Consider the following 11,603-nt stretch of genomic DNA (forward strand, 5'->3'; position numbering starts at 1 on the left):
TGGGATAATCAAGGAAAGCTGAAGAGAAGTGTCAGTCTCCTCCTTTGAATTAGTATACAGGCAGTCCCTGGATTTATGACAACTGGTTTCTGACAATTACACCGTAAGTTGAAACGTCATAACCACAACCCACTCCATTGCAGGACCGAGCGTTGTAAAGTCGAAACCTATTGTCATAAGTTGAATCAGGGTGTCAATTCAGAAATGGCACAAGTTCTGTTTGTCTTGTAAGTCGAACGTCGAGGACATCCTGTACAAGTTAGCTGGAAGCCCTAGATAAGCAACAGCATGCATAACAAAGGTTTGCAGGCAGTGAGGACCAGGCACTTCCCCACCCTCCAATCTATACCAGGAGAACTGGGGATTTAATGAAATTGCAGCTACAATGGATTGCCAGCCAGTGGAGAGAAAGCTCTGTTAGGAATGTATTCTAACCTAGAATGTTTTCTAAGCATAGTTGTGATGTTCCATTCAGGAGAGGATGATAGTTTATTGTCTTCTCATACCCACTAGAAAAGTTATTCATCCCACAGAGTTTACGATCAACAATTAATGCTTGAGAGTACCGTTCTTACAACTTACCGCACCTAAAAAAATCCACAAAGTCCACATATTGTTTTTATAATTGTTTCTCCTTTGTCACAACGAACAAGAAATACAAGATTCCATTGAAACTGGAACAGTTCACAGGATGGTTGAACTTAAATCTTCCGGGGCGGGGGGGTGGGGGGAGGGGAGAGAGAAGCAAACCCCTTCTCAACTTCTAAAGCCAACCTAGGTTAAATGCGCCACAGACGTCACCAAAGTTGGTCTGGATTGAAAATTCAGTTTTGGTTACACTGAAAGGTAACAGCACTTGTTGATAAAACCAATTTTGGACCCACTATTTTGGAGAGACTATTCTACCCATGATTTTCTTTCACAGACGTCATTAATGTGCTTGTTTCAAGATCCTTAAAACAAAAGCTCGTTCTTTTTCTAGATTTTGGTACACAGAAGCCATTAGTGCCATCCCTTCAAACATGATACAAATGAAATTCAAATTTTATCAGAAAAACAGCCTTTAACCTAGAATATCCTCTCTGTACTACTGTTAGAATGCTAGCAACCAGTGGGGATGAACTTTTGGTACAAAATAAAAGATTGACATGTCTACAATAGAGAAGCACTATCTTCCTTAACCTGAATTTGATTGATTAGGCAGGCAGTCCTGGAGGGAGATGTTTTGCTATGTTTACTTCAAATGAGGTTATTGCAACAATAAAACTGCAAACGTAGATATTTACCCTTTAGCTACACTATGGGATCAACTCCTATCCTGAAACAAACCATTAAGAGTAATAGGCACATATAACCATGTGATCCCATAGCTTGTATTCAGCACCAACGAGCACTTCGCCTAAAGAAGCACAGATTGTGGCATACATGCAACTTTTCCCCTTCATAAGCCCAAAGGAACGTAGTGCGCCATCGCAGCTGGGCTGGCGTGCTGAGCACACACCAGCACTGATGTCAGTGGCTGTATCTGCAGCTCGTCTGTCACATTCATGTTCAGAGTAGTTAGGAAAAATTATAAAAAAACAATCCAAAAAAGGTTTCATACAACATATAGTATCAAAATGTAAGAGGAACACACTAAAATCTGATCTCTTGGTAGAACAGGGCCGCCCCTGTTCCTGCAGGTCCTTCCAGCATGAATCAGGTTTTGCCATTTTTAGCTTATGGGCATTGACATACACATTAACTTCAATGAGAGTCTATCAGAAGGACCATCAGTCATTAGTTTCTGGATCTGTCTGAGCCATGTAAGCATCCAGCTCAGCATCGAGGTGTCCTTTTGTTTTAGACATGTAAGCATCTAATTGGTTGTCCAGTTGTTCCTTGGTCAATGCAGGACGTGCAGACCCTCTTCCTCGTCCTCTGCCTCTGCCACGACCACCAAAGCCCCCTCTTCCCCGGCCTGCCATGCCACGACCTTACAGTGAAATGAGATTACAGTTATGTACTACACTGAAATGCACCACCAGACTCAGACAGAGAGAGCAACAAACATATTAAGGATCTAATCTTATCCCACTAGTAAGAGTTTAGCTACAGCAGCCTGTGTGCCCTCAACTCAGCCACCCCATACTACCTAGGAAAGGCAACACAGTTGGGTGGGCAGGCCACTGAAGCAGCCACTCAGGTCCATAACAATGCTCAGTGTAGAGACCACAGAGTGACACATTGTGCACTACGTGGTACGTAAGAGAGCCACATGCAAGGTGGAGACAGGCTGGTGGCCAACGGTGCCGCTTCTGCTACTGACCAGATCAGCCCCTCGGTGAAGTCACTCCCCTGGTTGTCTCTCTTCTTGTGCATCAAGTGTCTGTTCAAATCTCTGGAGAACTGTCTCCCCCAAGTATCTCTGCTCTCAGTTCACCCTACAACCTCAGCTGCTCATTATACTCTTCCATATCCTAATACCTCCCACGTGACCCCCACCCCTGGGCATGGGATATTATCTTTCCTCCAGTGTGACAAGCACCCTCTTTTCCCCCTTTAAACCCATTTTCATGGGTCTCCTTCTCACAGAGCCTCTCATGTCTCCCTGAGCTATCAGCAAGTTTATCTAAATCACACCGAACTCTTGGGAGGGGAGACCTTTCTTTAAACCCGTTTTGTAAGGCACCACATGTTTACTGCACTCTAAATACATGTCTACTTTACGTAGTATGAGAACTAATGACTTCCTACTTGTGGGCAAGTTACAAACTATTTGTCACGTTCAAAGGGGAAAACTTCCTGTTTAATAAGTATAAATAATCTAGTGTTGACACAACCCGGCTACTGCAACATCAGTAATCTAGAATTACTGAGCAAGACTTAACCAAGAATGTTTTTGCAGCTGAGCCTAAGAAGACCCAACAGTTGGTGGGGACTATTTTTTGTATACCTGTTACATATCAAAGCACTAATGAGCCCGAGTCATCCAGGAGACAGTGGCAGCCCATAGTGTAGGTACTTTGTTTACTGTCTACTTTCAAAAGTAGCGAAGACTCCACTGACTGAGATGGCTTTTGAAGTCGCAGTCTTGTACTGGGCTGTGCATGCCCATCAGCAACAAAGGCAGGGTCCATAAGGTAGCCTTATGGTACACTTTACATTGCTTGGTACCATTTTAGCCTGGCATTAATCCCTAACATACATTAGTGCCTTGATGCATTAGACAGTTACTAGCCAAGTATAATTAGCGTTTATTCCCCACCACCCTCCTACCAAGCTTTAGAGAAAGCAGCAATGCCATTAACAATTAGGAATAAGCTTGCTCTAGATCTATCCCACCAAATTTATATTCGGTGTCAATCTAGTTCTGACGGACCTGTTTTGGCAGTCCACTATGACTGAATTAATGTCATTTTACCAGGAAGACTAGGAAATAATGTTTAATCTCCAATATTAATTCACAAAAGCAAGGAAGTTGTAGGTTCTTACCTGCCATTTGCCACAGCATCTAGGAACACAGGTGCTGCAAAGAAATCAATGGGCCTTTTGCTAAAATAAAAAGCCACAGAATGTGGCTCAGTGAGCTCTGGTTGCTGTGATGTCCCATTTGAGAATTCCCTGGTTTGGGCATTAATGATTCCACTAGGTCAGTTGCGATTGCCACCTACATTTGTTCTAGTGCCAATCCCATTTGGGGACTGTCGTAATTTAATACTTTGCACTATGAAAAGAACCGAGTATCTAAGAAACAGATTCCGTTTCAAACTCCCAATGAACTAATAAAACCAGGGCCTGAAAAAACGCCACTTAAGCAGCAAGTAGAAAGCTTCCCTGTAAAGGTTGGAGGGCTAATCCCCCTGTTTCTGCATAACTTAGACTTTTGTTTAAGGAATGTGTTTTTAGCACCATATGGTTGTGAAGGTTACACTTCATTCCCACCTGGAAAGTTAAACAATGCAGAGTCAGATGTACCGAAAGCACCTTTGCCACTACTCAAAGCCTCACCTAGCAGGAGCGTGACACTGACAAGACTCTGGTCAGTTTCACCACCACTATCCAGAACCCTCTGGGAAGCAGGGACACCAACTAGGATCTTGCCTTTCAGCACAAATGCTGCTAAAACCAACAATTCAGAAAATGAAAATAGAATGTGTTTGTATCCAGTGTACAGCATATTATCAAACAAGTGTATCTTTATAGAGGAGATTCTACTTCACAAGTGCTTATACACATTATATTTTAACCAAGAAGGTGAAAGTTAAAGGCTGCTTCAGGTTCTTCTCTAAATAATGCCCTCATGCCTTCCCAAATGTCAGCACACTAACCTCTGCCACCAATTCCTCCACGACCCATGGCTCCTCTGCCTAGACCACCTCTCCCAGGTCCACCACGACCTCTAACGCCACCTCTTCTCAGGCCCATCCTAGGGGATATACCACGTCCTCCACGAAGTAAACTCTGACCTTTAATAGGGTGAGGAAAAAAAGTCAAGCAGGTAATCAAAACAAGAAGCTAGCTGTCAAACTTAGCAAGAAGTCACTGAATATCCACCCCCAAGGATATTTTATTTCCCATATTAACAATATACTCACCTCTGAGGGGAATGCCTCCTCTCAGCAACGCCCTCGCTCCACGTCCACCACGCATGGCTCCTCGTGGCAAACCTCTCTGACCCATAGGTAGCCCTCGTCCTCCAACAGCTCCACGAGCCAGGGGTCCTGCTGGCCGGCCTAATCGTGCCTGGATGTTACTTTTACCCAGGCGCTGCTTTAAGCTCTTCTGGAATGAAAGTTTTTTTTAAAAACAGGAAAGTCATGTAGCTATCAGGGACTTATCATGCAACTGGCATAGACGGAAGCAGATACCTCCACCAGAAAAAGAGGGAGCAGAATCTATACAGGGCCCAAGATCCACTGCAAAGTATTTAGGTCTCAAGAAAGATCTTGTCTAGAGAGGGACAGTCTGTCAAGTGTAAGCCCAGCTAGGAAGTGAAACAGACATCTAATCCCCAAGGTGGGCTGCAGCTTTCTATTTGAGAAAGGTGCTCAGGCACTAGCGATGAGCCTGATGTAAACTCCTAGAGAAAAAGTTAGATAGTCTACAACCAGGAGACCTTTGCACTCACCCTCTGATAATTATATGCCTAAAGTTTCAGATCCAGTGATCTCACTGGAAAAATCTTATGTCTAGATTTCCCCAGACATCCACAGAGACTAAACCCTTCCATATTTGTCTTTATAAGATAGTACAAACAGGAATATTCACCCTCTCCAAAACAACTGCATTAAGCTTCAATCTAAAAACCACAAGAGCCAAGAGTTAAGACCAAGATTGTTTTCTCCTCTCAAATGACCAATAACTCAGTTCAAGGCAGTTAAGGAAACACTTAGACCCAGTTTATACCACACAGCCCAATATATTTCAGCCTTAATTTGGGGATTTGTTTGCGTTAGACACAAAGAACCAAATGTATGGTATAACAAATTTTAAAGCTGCTTTGGCCCAACTTCTCTGGAGAGTGGCCAGCAGAGTCTAGAATGATGTTACATACCAGCTGTCTTTGAGTACAATCATAAGATTTCAGGCATTTCACAGTTTTAGATGAACCACAACAGGTCTACAACACCAAATCCTTTACCCTGCACAGCCAAACCTGCCCCTTGTACTGTCTGCATTGGAATAGGACACTGAAGCACAATGGTTCGCACTTGGTGAAACACAGGAAGGGATGGTCATGCATTAGGGGAAATGGTGCTGTCCTGAGCGAAGCAGTGTGGGTGCTGAGTTTGAAAGTTCATAGCTGTGACTGCATGGCCTCCCTAATGGCGCACAAGACCCTAATATTCTGCACAAGATGCTCCTCCAGAGGAACAGTCCCACTTCCCCTACATACCAGTGAACAGACCTTCCAAAGTCAATTGGTGATGACTGCTGAAGAGCACCCTAACACTACTAAACTACACTAGAGTCTCCACGTTTTCCCAGAGGAACACATTGTAGCTGTCATCCAAAGAGCTACCCATATAGGCTACCAGTCCTAGCATGCAATGTTCCACTTGATCTGCTGGCTGTACCTCCACACTAGATTTACTTATATACATTTCCATAATGCTCCTCCATGCAGCCCAAGTTCCTCAACACAAGAGAGGGCATTAGAGGCACGCTGTGCTCTAGGACTCTACAGGTGGCTTTGGACCACCGTAACCTATGCTGACTGAGAAGGAGCTGTGCCCCAACTTCTTTTCCATCAGGAGTTCCAACATGAACCTCAAACTCAACATACATTTTGTTAAAAGAAAAGGAGTACTTGTGGCACCTTAGAGACTAACCAATTTATTTGAGCATGAGCTTTCATGAGCTACAGCTCACTTCATCGGATGCATACCGTGGAAACTGCATCCGATGAAGTGAGCTGTAGCTCACGAAAGCTCATGCTCAAATAAATTGGTTAGTCTCTAAGGTGCCACAAGTACTCCTTTTCTTTTTGCGAATACAGACTAATACGGCTGTTACTCTGAAACCATACATTTTGTTCTTAAACAGCTCAGCAAGATCCATAACAGTGTTTAATCCTAAAATATAGCGTGTGTACATGTGTGTAAATGGTTCCAATGAAAAAGTGAAACAGGTGCCAGTGAAGTAAAGCGAGAGGGTCTGTATTTTCCTCACACAGACTCAGCCACTCACTGACTCAGCAAACAAAGGGGACAGTGTACTTTATAAAATGAGACTGGCCTATCCTTTTATATCACTAGTGAAGCTCTTATGAGATTATACTAAAAACCCTTTCTATGGAAATCATGAATTATTCACATATAGCTTTTGTTTAGAAGCTTCAGACAGAAAGTTTCTCTTACTAGTACCTGGTTCTGATTTTAGGGACAGTAGGCTCCTGGCCTCTGAGTGCAATGCAGTTACATTCCTTTCATGAAAGAACAAACACCAAACTCCAGCACAAGAGTAAGATAAAGATTGCAGTTATGTGACAAAGCCACTCAAATAGGAACGTTCCACAGTTCTCTCCTAGAGTGCCCATAGGTGTCTGGGATTATATTTAATGACTACTGTATTCGAGTCATGCAGAACTGCTATTTAAAGCTAGCACAAAGCAGTGTAGCAGGACCCTCCAGACCCATGCTTTAATTATTTCCATGCATCATATGTATACAAATTTCAAGAGAATCTCTTCAAGTCTTTCTCTGCTCTAACAGACAGTTATACAACACGGTACATTCTTTACAGTTCAAGATACTCTGATAAGAAGCACTTCGGCACCAGTAACATTGCTAATTGCCTCTTGGGCACCATACTCTAATCACTATCTTATCAACAAGGGCTCACATCCAGCAGACCCCATTCACTGAGCACAGAGCAATGCACAGACACTGTTTTTAAATGTGATGTACAACTCAATATGAATACACCTTTCTCAGATCTGCTGTTCCAGACTGGACATTCAAATGGAAGCCAACTTTTGGGCTGTTCAATAGCATATGGCTCTGGTCAGTCTATGTGGATAACAGGAACAGTAAGATTCTTTTCAGAGTAACAGCCGTGTTAGTCTGTATTCGCAAAAAGAAAAGGAGTACTTGTGGCACCTTAGAGACTAACCAATTTATTTGAGCATGAGCTTTCGTGAGCTACAGCTCACTTCATTACCTTAGCAAGAATTATGAGAAACCAAGAACTCAGTTTTAATTCGTGTAGTTCTTGTTCAGACAACTGCTGGCAATAGCATAAAACAAGAAAAAAAACCAACAGGCACAACGCCCCCTCAAAAAACAAACAAAAAACACGAACAGGGAACAAGAGCTAGCATGTTGCAACACAACAGCAGCTAGATTAAGGCATTAAGAATTCAGCAGATCCAGAAAACTGGAATCAGACCATTTATGTGGGGGAGAGGGAAAAAGCTGTGAAATTTCAGGTTGTTCTCTCTTCTGGAAAAACAGCAAAGGAGGAGATTTAAACAAACAACCAACAGAAGACACGACTGACTAACTGAACTAAGCAGTATTAACAGGCTATAAATATAAAGCATTGCTTATCTGCAGTGACAATCTGAAATTCTCTTGAAGTCCCTCCAAACATTCTCAGCTCTTACTTTCAAGTGACATCTTGAAAAATTCTCATATCCTGAAAAGCCACCAGCTGCTGACAGGCATCACCAACTGTCTGCAGTGGAATAAGACACTTTCTCTCACCTGCTTAAGCTTCAAGGCAGCCTGAACAGAAGGTCTATTCTCCATCTGCTGGGCCAGTCTTCTGTTTCTGGCACTGGCCAGTTGCTGCTGCTGCTGCATGGTAGCCCGAATATTCACTGGCATCGGCTGTTTGTTCTTCAGCATATTAGTAAAGCTTCAAGGTCGAACAAAACGGGTGTTTAAATAAAGTTTTATTACAAACATTTATGGCATTTCATGGCTCTCAAGACTGGAGCTCCAGATCCCATGAACTTTATGTAAAAAGTGGTACACTTAGATCATGTCATATGCGAGTTATGTATTCCTCGTTTTCCACAAACGTGCTAGAATAGGAAATGCAGATTTCGATAAGTGCAACATATTAATTCAAAAGTGATAAAGTTTTAAGTTATTGCTTTTAAAGGTGGAAGAAGTTATGAAAAACAAGCAACAAGCAGAAATGGCCATGAGAGACAGGAGAAGACATTACAAAGAAACACGAAAGCAAACTGAAATCTGACTGTAAAAGCCAAGACAGATAGTTTAGGGGGGAAAACTGTTCAATAGTTTGAGGGCAGTAAGCATATTTATGAGACTTGCGTCACTCTGACAACAGAAAATCAAGGGTCTGGCATAATACTTATAAGGAGGACAGTTCTATCACCAAAAGAGGTGCCACCATATGAGTGCATTCGTTTAGCCTACAATTTCTTTGGCATTTGGGAATTTCTTTGGTGTATTAGGGATTTTTCTGCCTTTAAAAATTATGTGGCATGAACATACCACCAGGAATGTAAGCTTCCTCACCAGTAATCAGTTTCTGCAGTATCCTAATAGCTACAAATGACAGTGAAATTAAGCATCAGGAAGTGCTCAATGCAGTCTGGCTGGAACTAACAAAATTAAAAGGCAGGTAACTCTCCTGTACCATACCTAACTATCTGCCTGCCCGGCCATGAACCGCAAGCATTGGCTAAGATTACTGCTCACTGCAGTGCACACTGGAATAGGGGCTGCATATAAATGGCTTAATTTCTCCTTGGCTTAATGATATTAACATTTAATCTGAGAGTGAGTTAGTGAGAAAGTGAAATATGATCAGAAGCTTCACTGTTAGTTCATCAATAAAGATTTGCAAAAGCTTAATGGCATGAAAGAGCAGAAGGCTCTTTAAGAGAGGAAAAAAAAGAGCAGTGCCAAGAAAGGAAAGCGATGGAGATGAAGCAAAGCATTTGTCTCTTACAAGGCCCAAGAACATTGTTATAGGGCCTTTGGGCTGGTTTGGTGGCCTGCCGCGTGCCTCTTACAGGCCAGACCACATGCGTGTGTCTACCTTGGACAAAGCAGCAAGCCTTCTGCAGCTTCGGTAACATGCTACCATGCTGCAGTGTCAACTATATAAAATGTAAAAACGTGGAAGAAAAAGGGAGGGTGCGAGGTTTCTCTCTTTTTTTTATAAGACATCCCACCACATTTACGTCTCATAGAGTTTAATATTAACAGCTACTGACAAAATCCTCCAGAATAATTGCCCTTTTAACCTTGTGTACCACATTTGTTGCGGCTTAAGACAGAGGTGCATAGCCACCTGCCTTTTTTTAGTTAGGTTAAAACAGGGCAGAAACCACGTTGGTTTTGGACACTGGACACAGTGATAATTAAGTAAAAATTTCTTATGAGCTGAAGTTGCTGTTGACTTCCTCACCGCTCGTTCAGAGACATCTTGGTGGTGCTCTTTAGCACAACCTTCGGCGCTGACTGCGCAGCCATCTTCAGATCACGATCGTCTGAAATTAACAATAGCCAGATTTAGTAAGAAGAACTGGGCCCATGAAATTATTTGGTTAGATTTTCCAAGCCAAACTTGTGTGTGTGGAAACAGCCAAGAAACACGTAAATCAGTGATGCGATTGCGCTAGCAGGACATTTCATGGCATCGCGAAATGTCCTAAAAGGTAAGTTTCAATAAACTAGTGAGTTAAGCTCTCTCTCAACTGTGTGTCAGACTAACACCACAGAAACATTAAACTCCACTTTCAGTGAAGATCTCACCTATGTATGCCATTAACAGCCTGGTGAAGCTCTATCATTTCTAACTGGCTGGTTTCAATGAGGTTATAAGCTCATTGCATCCGATGAAGTGAAACTGGTTAGTCTCTAAGGTGCCACAAGTACTCCTTTTCTTTTTGCGAATACAGACTAACACGGCTGTTACTCTGAAATGAGGTTATGATTTTCTAAGCAGGAGCGCAGTAGGAATTAATCTTTCTGATTCTGGATTCACTTTCTGACACACTAGGCATTAAGGCTCTGGATGCAATAGTTCCTCTATCCAAGTTATTACCTCAGTGGGAACTGAGGCATCAGTTGTCAGACCCAGGTCAATTATGCCAATGCTCCTCTCTCTGCAAGCAGCCTCTGCACCAGGCTGATGGCCCAAAGAAGGAGGCTATGCCCCACAACTGCACACCAAACACATTATAACCTCATTCAGCGTTTCTGCTTTTTATAGGAGCAGTCATGGGCCCCTTTCCACGCTGCAACCGAATTACACGAGCCGTCAGAAACACGGCTTATTTCCACAGCCTGTCTGGCCAGGGCTTTTTCTCGGAGAGCAGCAGGGCAGTTACTTCCATCTGGGATTGAGATGCGCTCAGATACCGAGGTCCCCACACAGGCAGTTCACAAAGAGCCCAACATGGGTCCCAACCGGAAAACCCCCCTCCCAGGGCTCAGGGGAGCCCCAAAGCTGGCATCTCACCCCCCCTGCCCGTGCTGACTGAACCATCGCCCGCGCAGGGCCCAAAGCCCGGGGAAGGTTGTGGCCTCCAAGGGAGGTGTGACTGTGGGTCCGCCCTTCGGCTCCGCGCCTGGGCTGGATTCCCAGTCACAGCCCCCAGGCTGGAAGCCCAGCCCGAGCCGCGGAGACGGCGAGCAAGGCGCGACCTGCGGAGCCCCCCCGCAGGGCACCACCGGAGGAGGGGGGGGGGCAGGGAGGCCTGGCCTAGGCCAGCCCCGGTTCTCAGCCCCACGCCTGGCTCGCAGGGCGGGAAGGCCGCTGGCCCCGAGCGTGGGGGGGCGGAGTGGTTGGGGGGGGGTCTTCTGGGCTGATCTCCCCGGGCTCTCAGACCAGGGGCGAGGCACGGCAGGGGCCCCAGCCGGAGCCCCGGCTCGCGGCCTGTCACAGCCGCGACGCTGAGCCGTGCCGGGCCCCACACGGTGATCACAGCCCCCGGCTGCCCAACCCCCGCCCCTCAGCCGGGCCCCCCGCAGCCCCCCCTGCCCGCCGCGGCCCCTCTGTCACCGAAGCAGACGGTCGCCAGGACTCCGGGCGGGGCTGCGGGGCGGGGGTGGGGCTGGCTCCGTGGGGCTCCGTCCCCTCCGCCCGCTCCCGCCGCACTCGCTCTCGAGCGCCGAAAACAAAATGGCCGCCGC

At 45.0% G+C, this 11,603-nt stretch overlaps 1 protein-coding gene across 3 annotated transcripts; it reads right to left on the reverse strand.

The window, feature by feature from the left end:
* Positions 1–605: 605 nt before the first annotated feature.
* On the reverse strand, positions 606–11,603 carry CHTOP (chromatin target of PRMT1). 3 transcript variants are annotated; one of them, XM_077841748.1, is made up of 7 exons: positions 11,473–11,603; positions 9,874–9,955; positions 8,190–8,343; positions 4,578–4,764; positions 4,311–4,448; positions 3,475–3,534; positions 1,848–1,975 (listed from the first exon to the last, which is right to left on the reverse strand). In XM_077841748.1, exons 2-6 carry the CDS (start codon positions 9,936–9,938, stop codon positions 3,494–3,496), a joined length of 585 nt encoding a protein of 194 aa, XP_077697874.1. In that variant the 5' UTR covers positions 9,939–9,955; positions 11,473–11,603; the 3' UTR covers positions 1,848–1,975; positions 3,475–3,493. The 3 variants fall into 3 exon arrangements, with proteins under 3 accessions (XP_077697873.1, XP_077697871.1, XP_077697874.1); XM_077841747.1 differs by lacking the exon at positions 3,475–3,534 and having other exon boundaries at positions 606–1,975; positions 4,578–4,761; XM_077841745.1 differs by lacking the exon at positions 3,475–3,534 and having other exon boundaries at positions 606–1,975.

Source organism: Eretmochelys imbricata, chromosome 24 (assembly GCF_965152235.1).
Source record: "Eretmochelys imbricata isolate rEreImb1 chromosome 24, rEreImb1.hap1, whole genome shotgun sequence".
Lineage (NCBI taxonomy): Eukaryota > Metazoa > Chordata > Testudines > Cheloniidae > Eretmochelys > Eretmochelys imbricata.

What these genes read in the sequence shown, in the direction of transcription:
- CHTOP (XM_077841745.1), bottom strand. Translation starts at nt 9,938, where the DNA reads ATGGCTGCGCAGTCAGCGCCGAAGGTTGTGCTAAAGAGCACCACCAAG. An exon ending in CTGCCTTGAAGCTTAAGCAG is followed by an intron (nt 4,765 to 8,189) that starts GTGAGAGAAAGT and finishes CTTTCATTCCAG; the next exon opens with AAGAGCTTAAAGCAGCGCCT. An exon ending in TGGAGGAATTGGTGGCAGAG is followed by an intron (nt 1,976 to 4,310) that starts GTTAGTGTGCTG and finishes TTTCACTGTAAG; the next exon opens with GTCGTGGCATGGCAGGCCGG.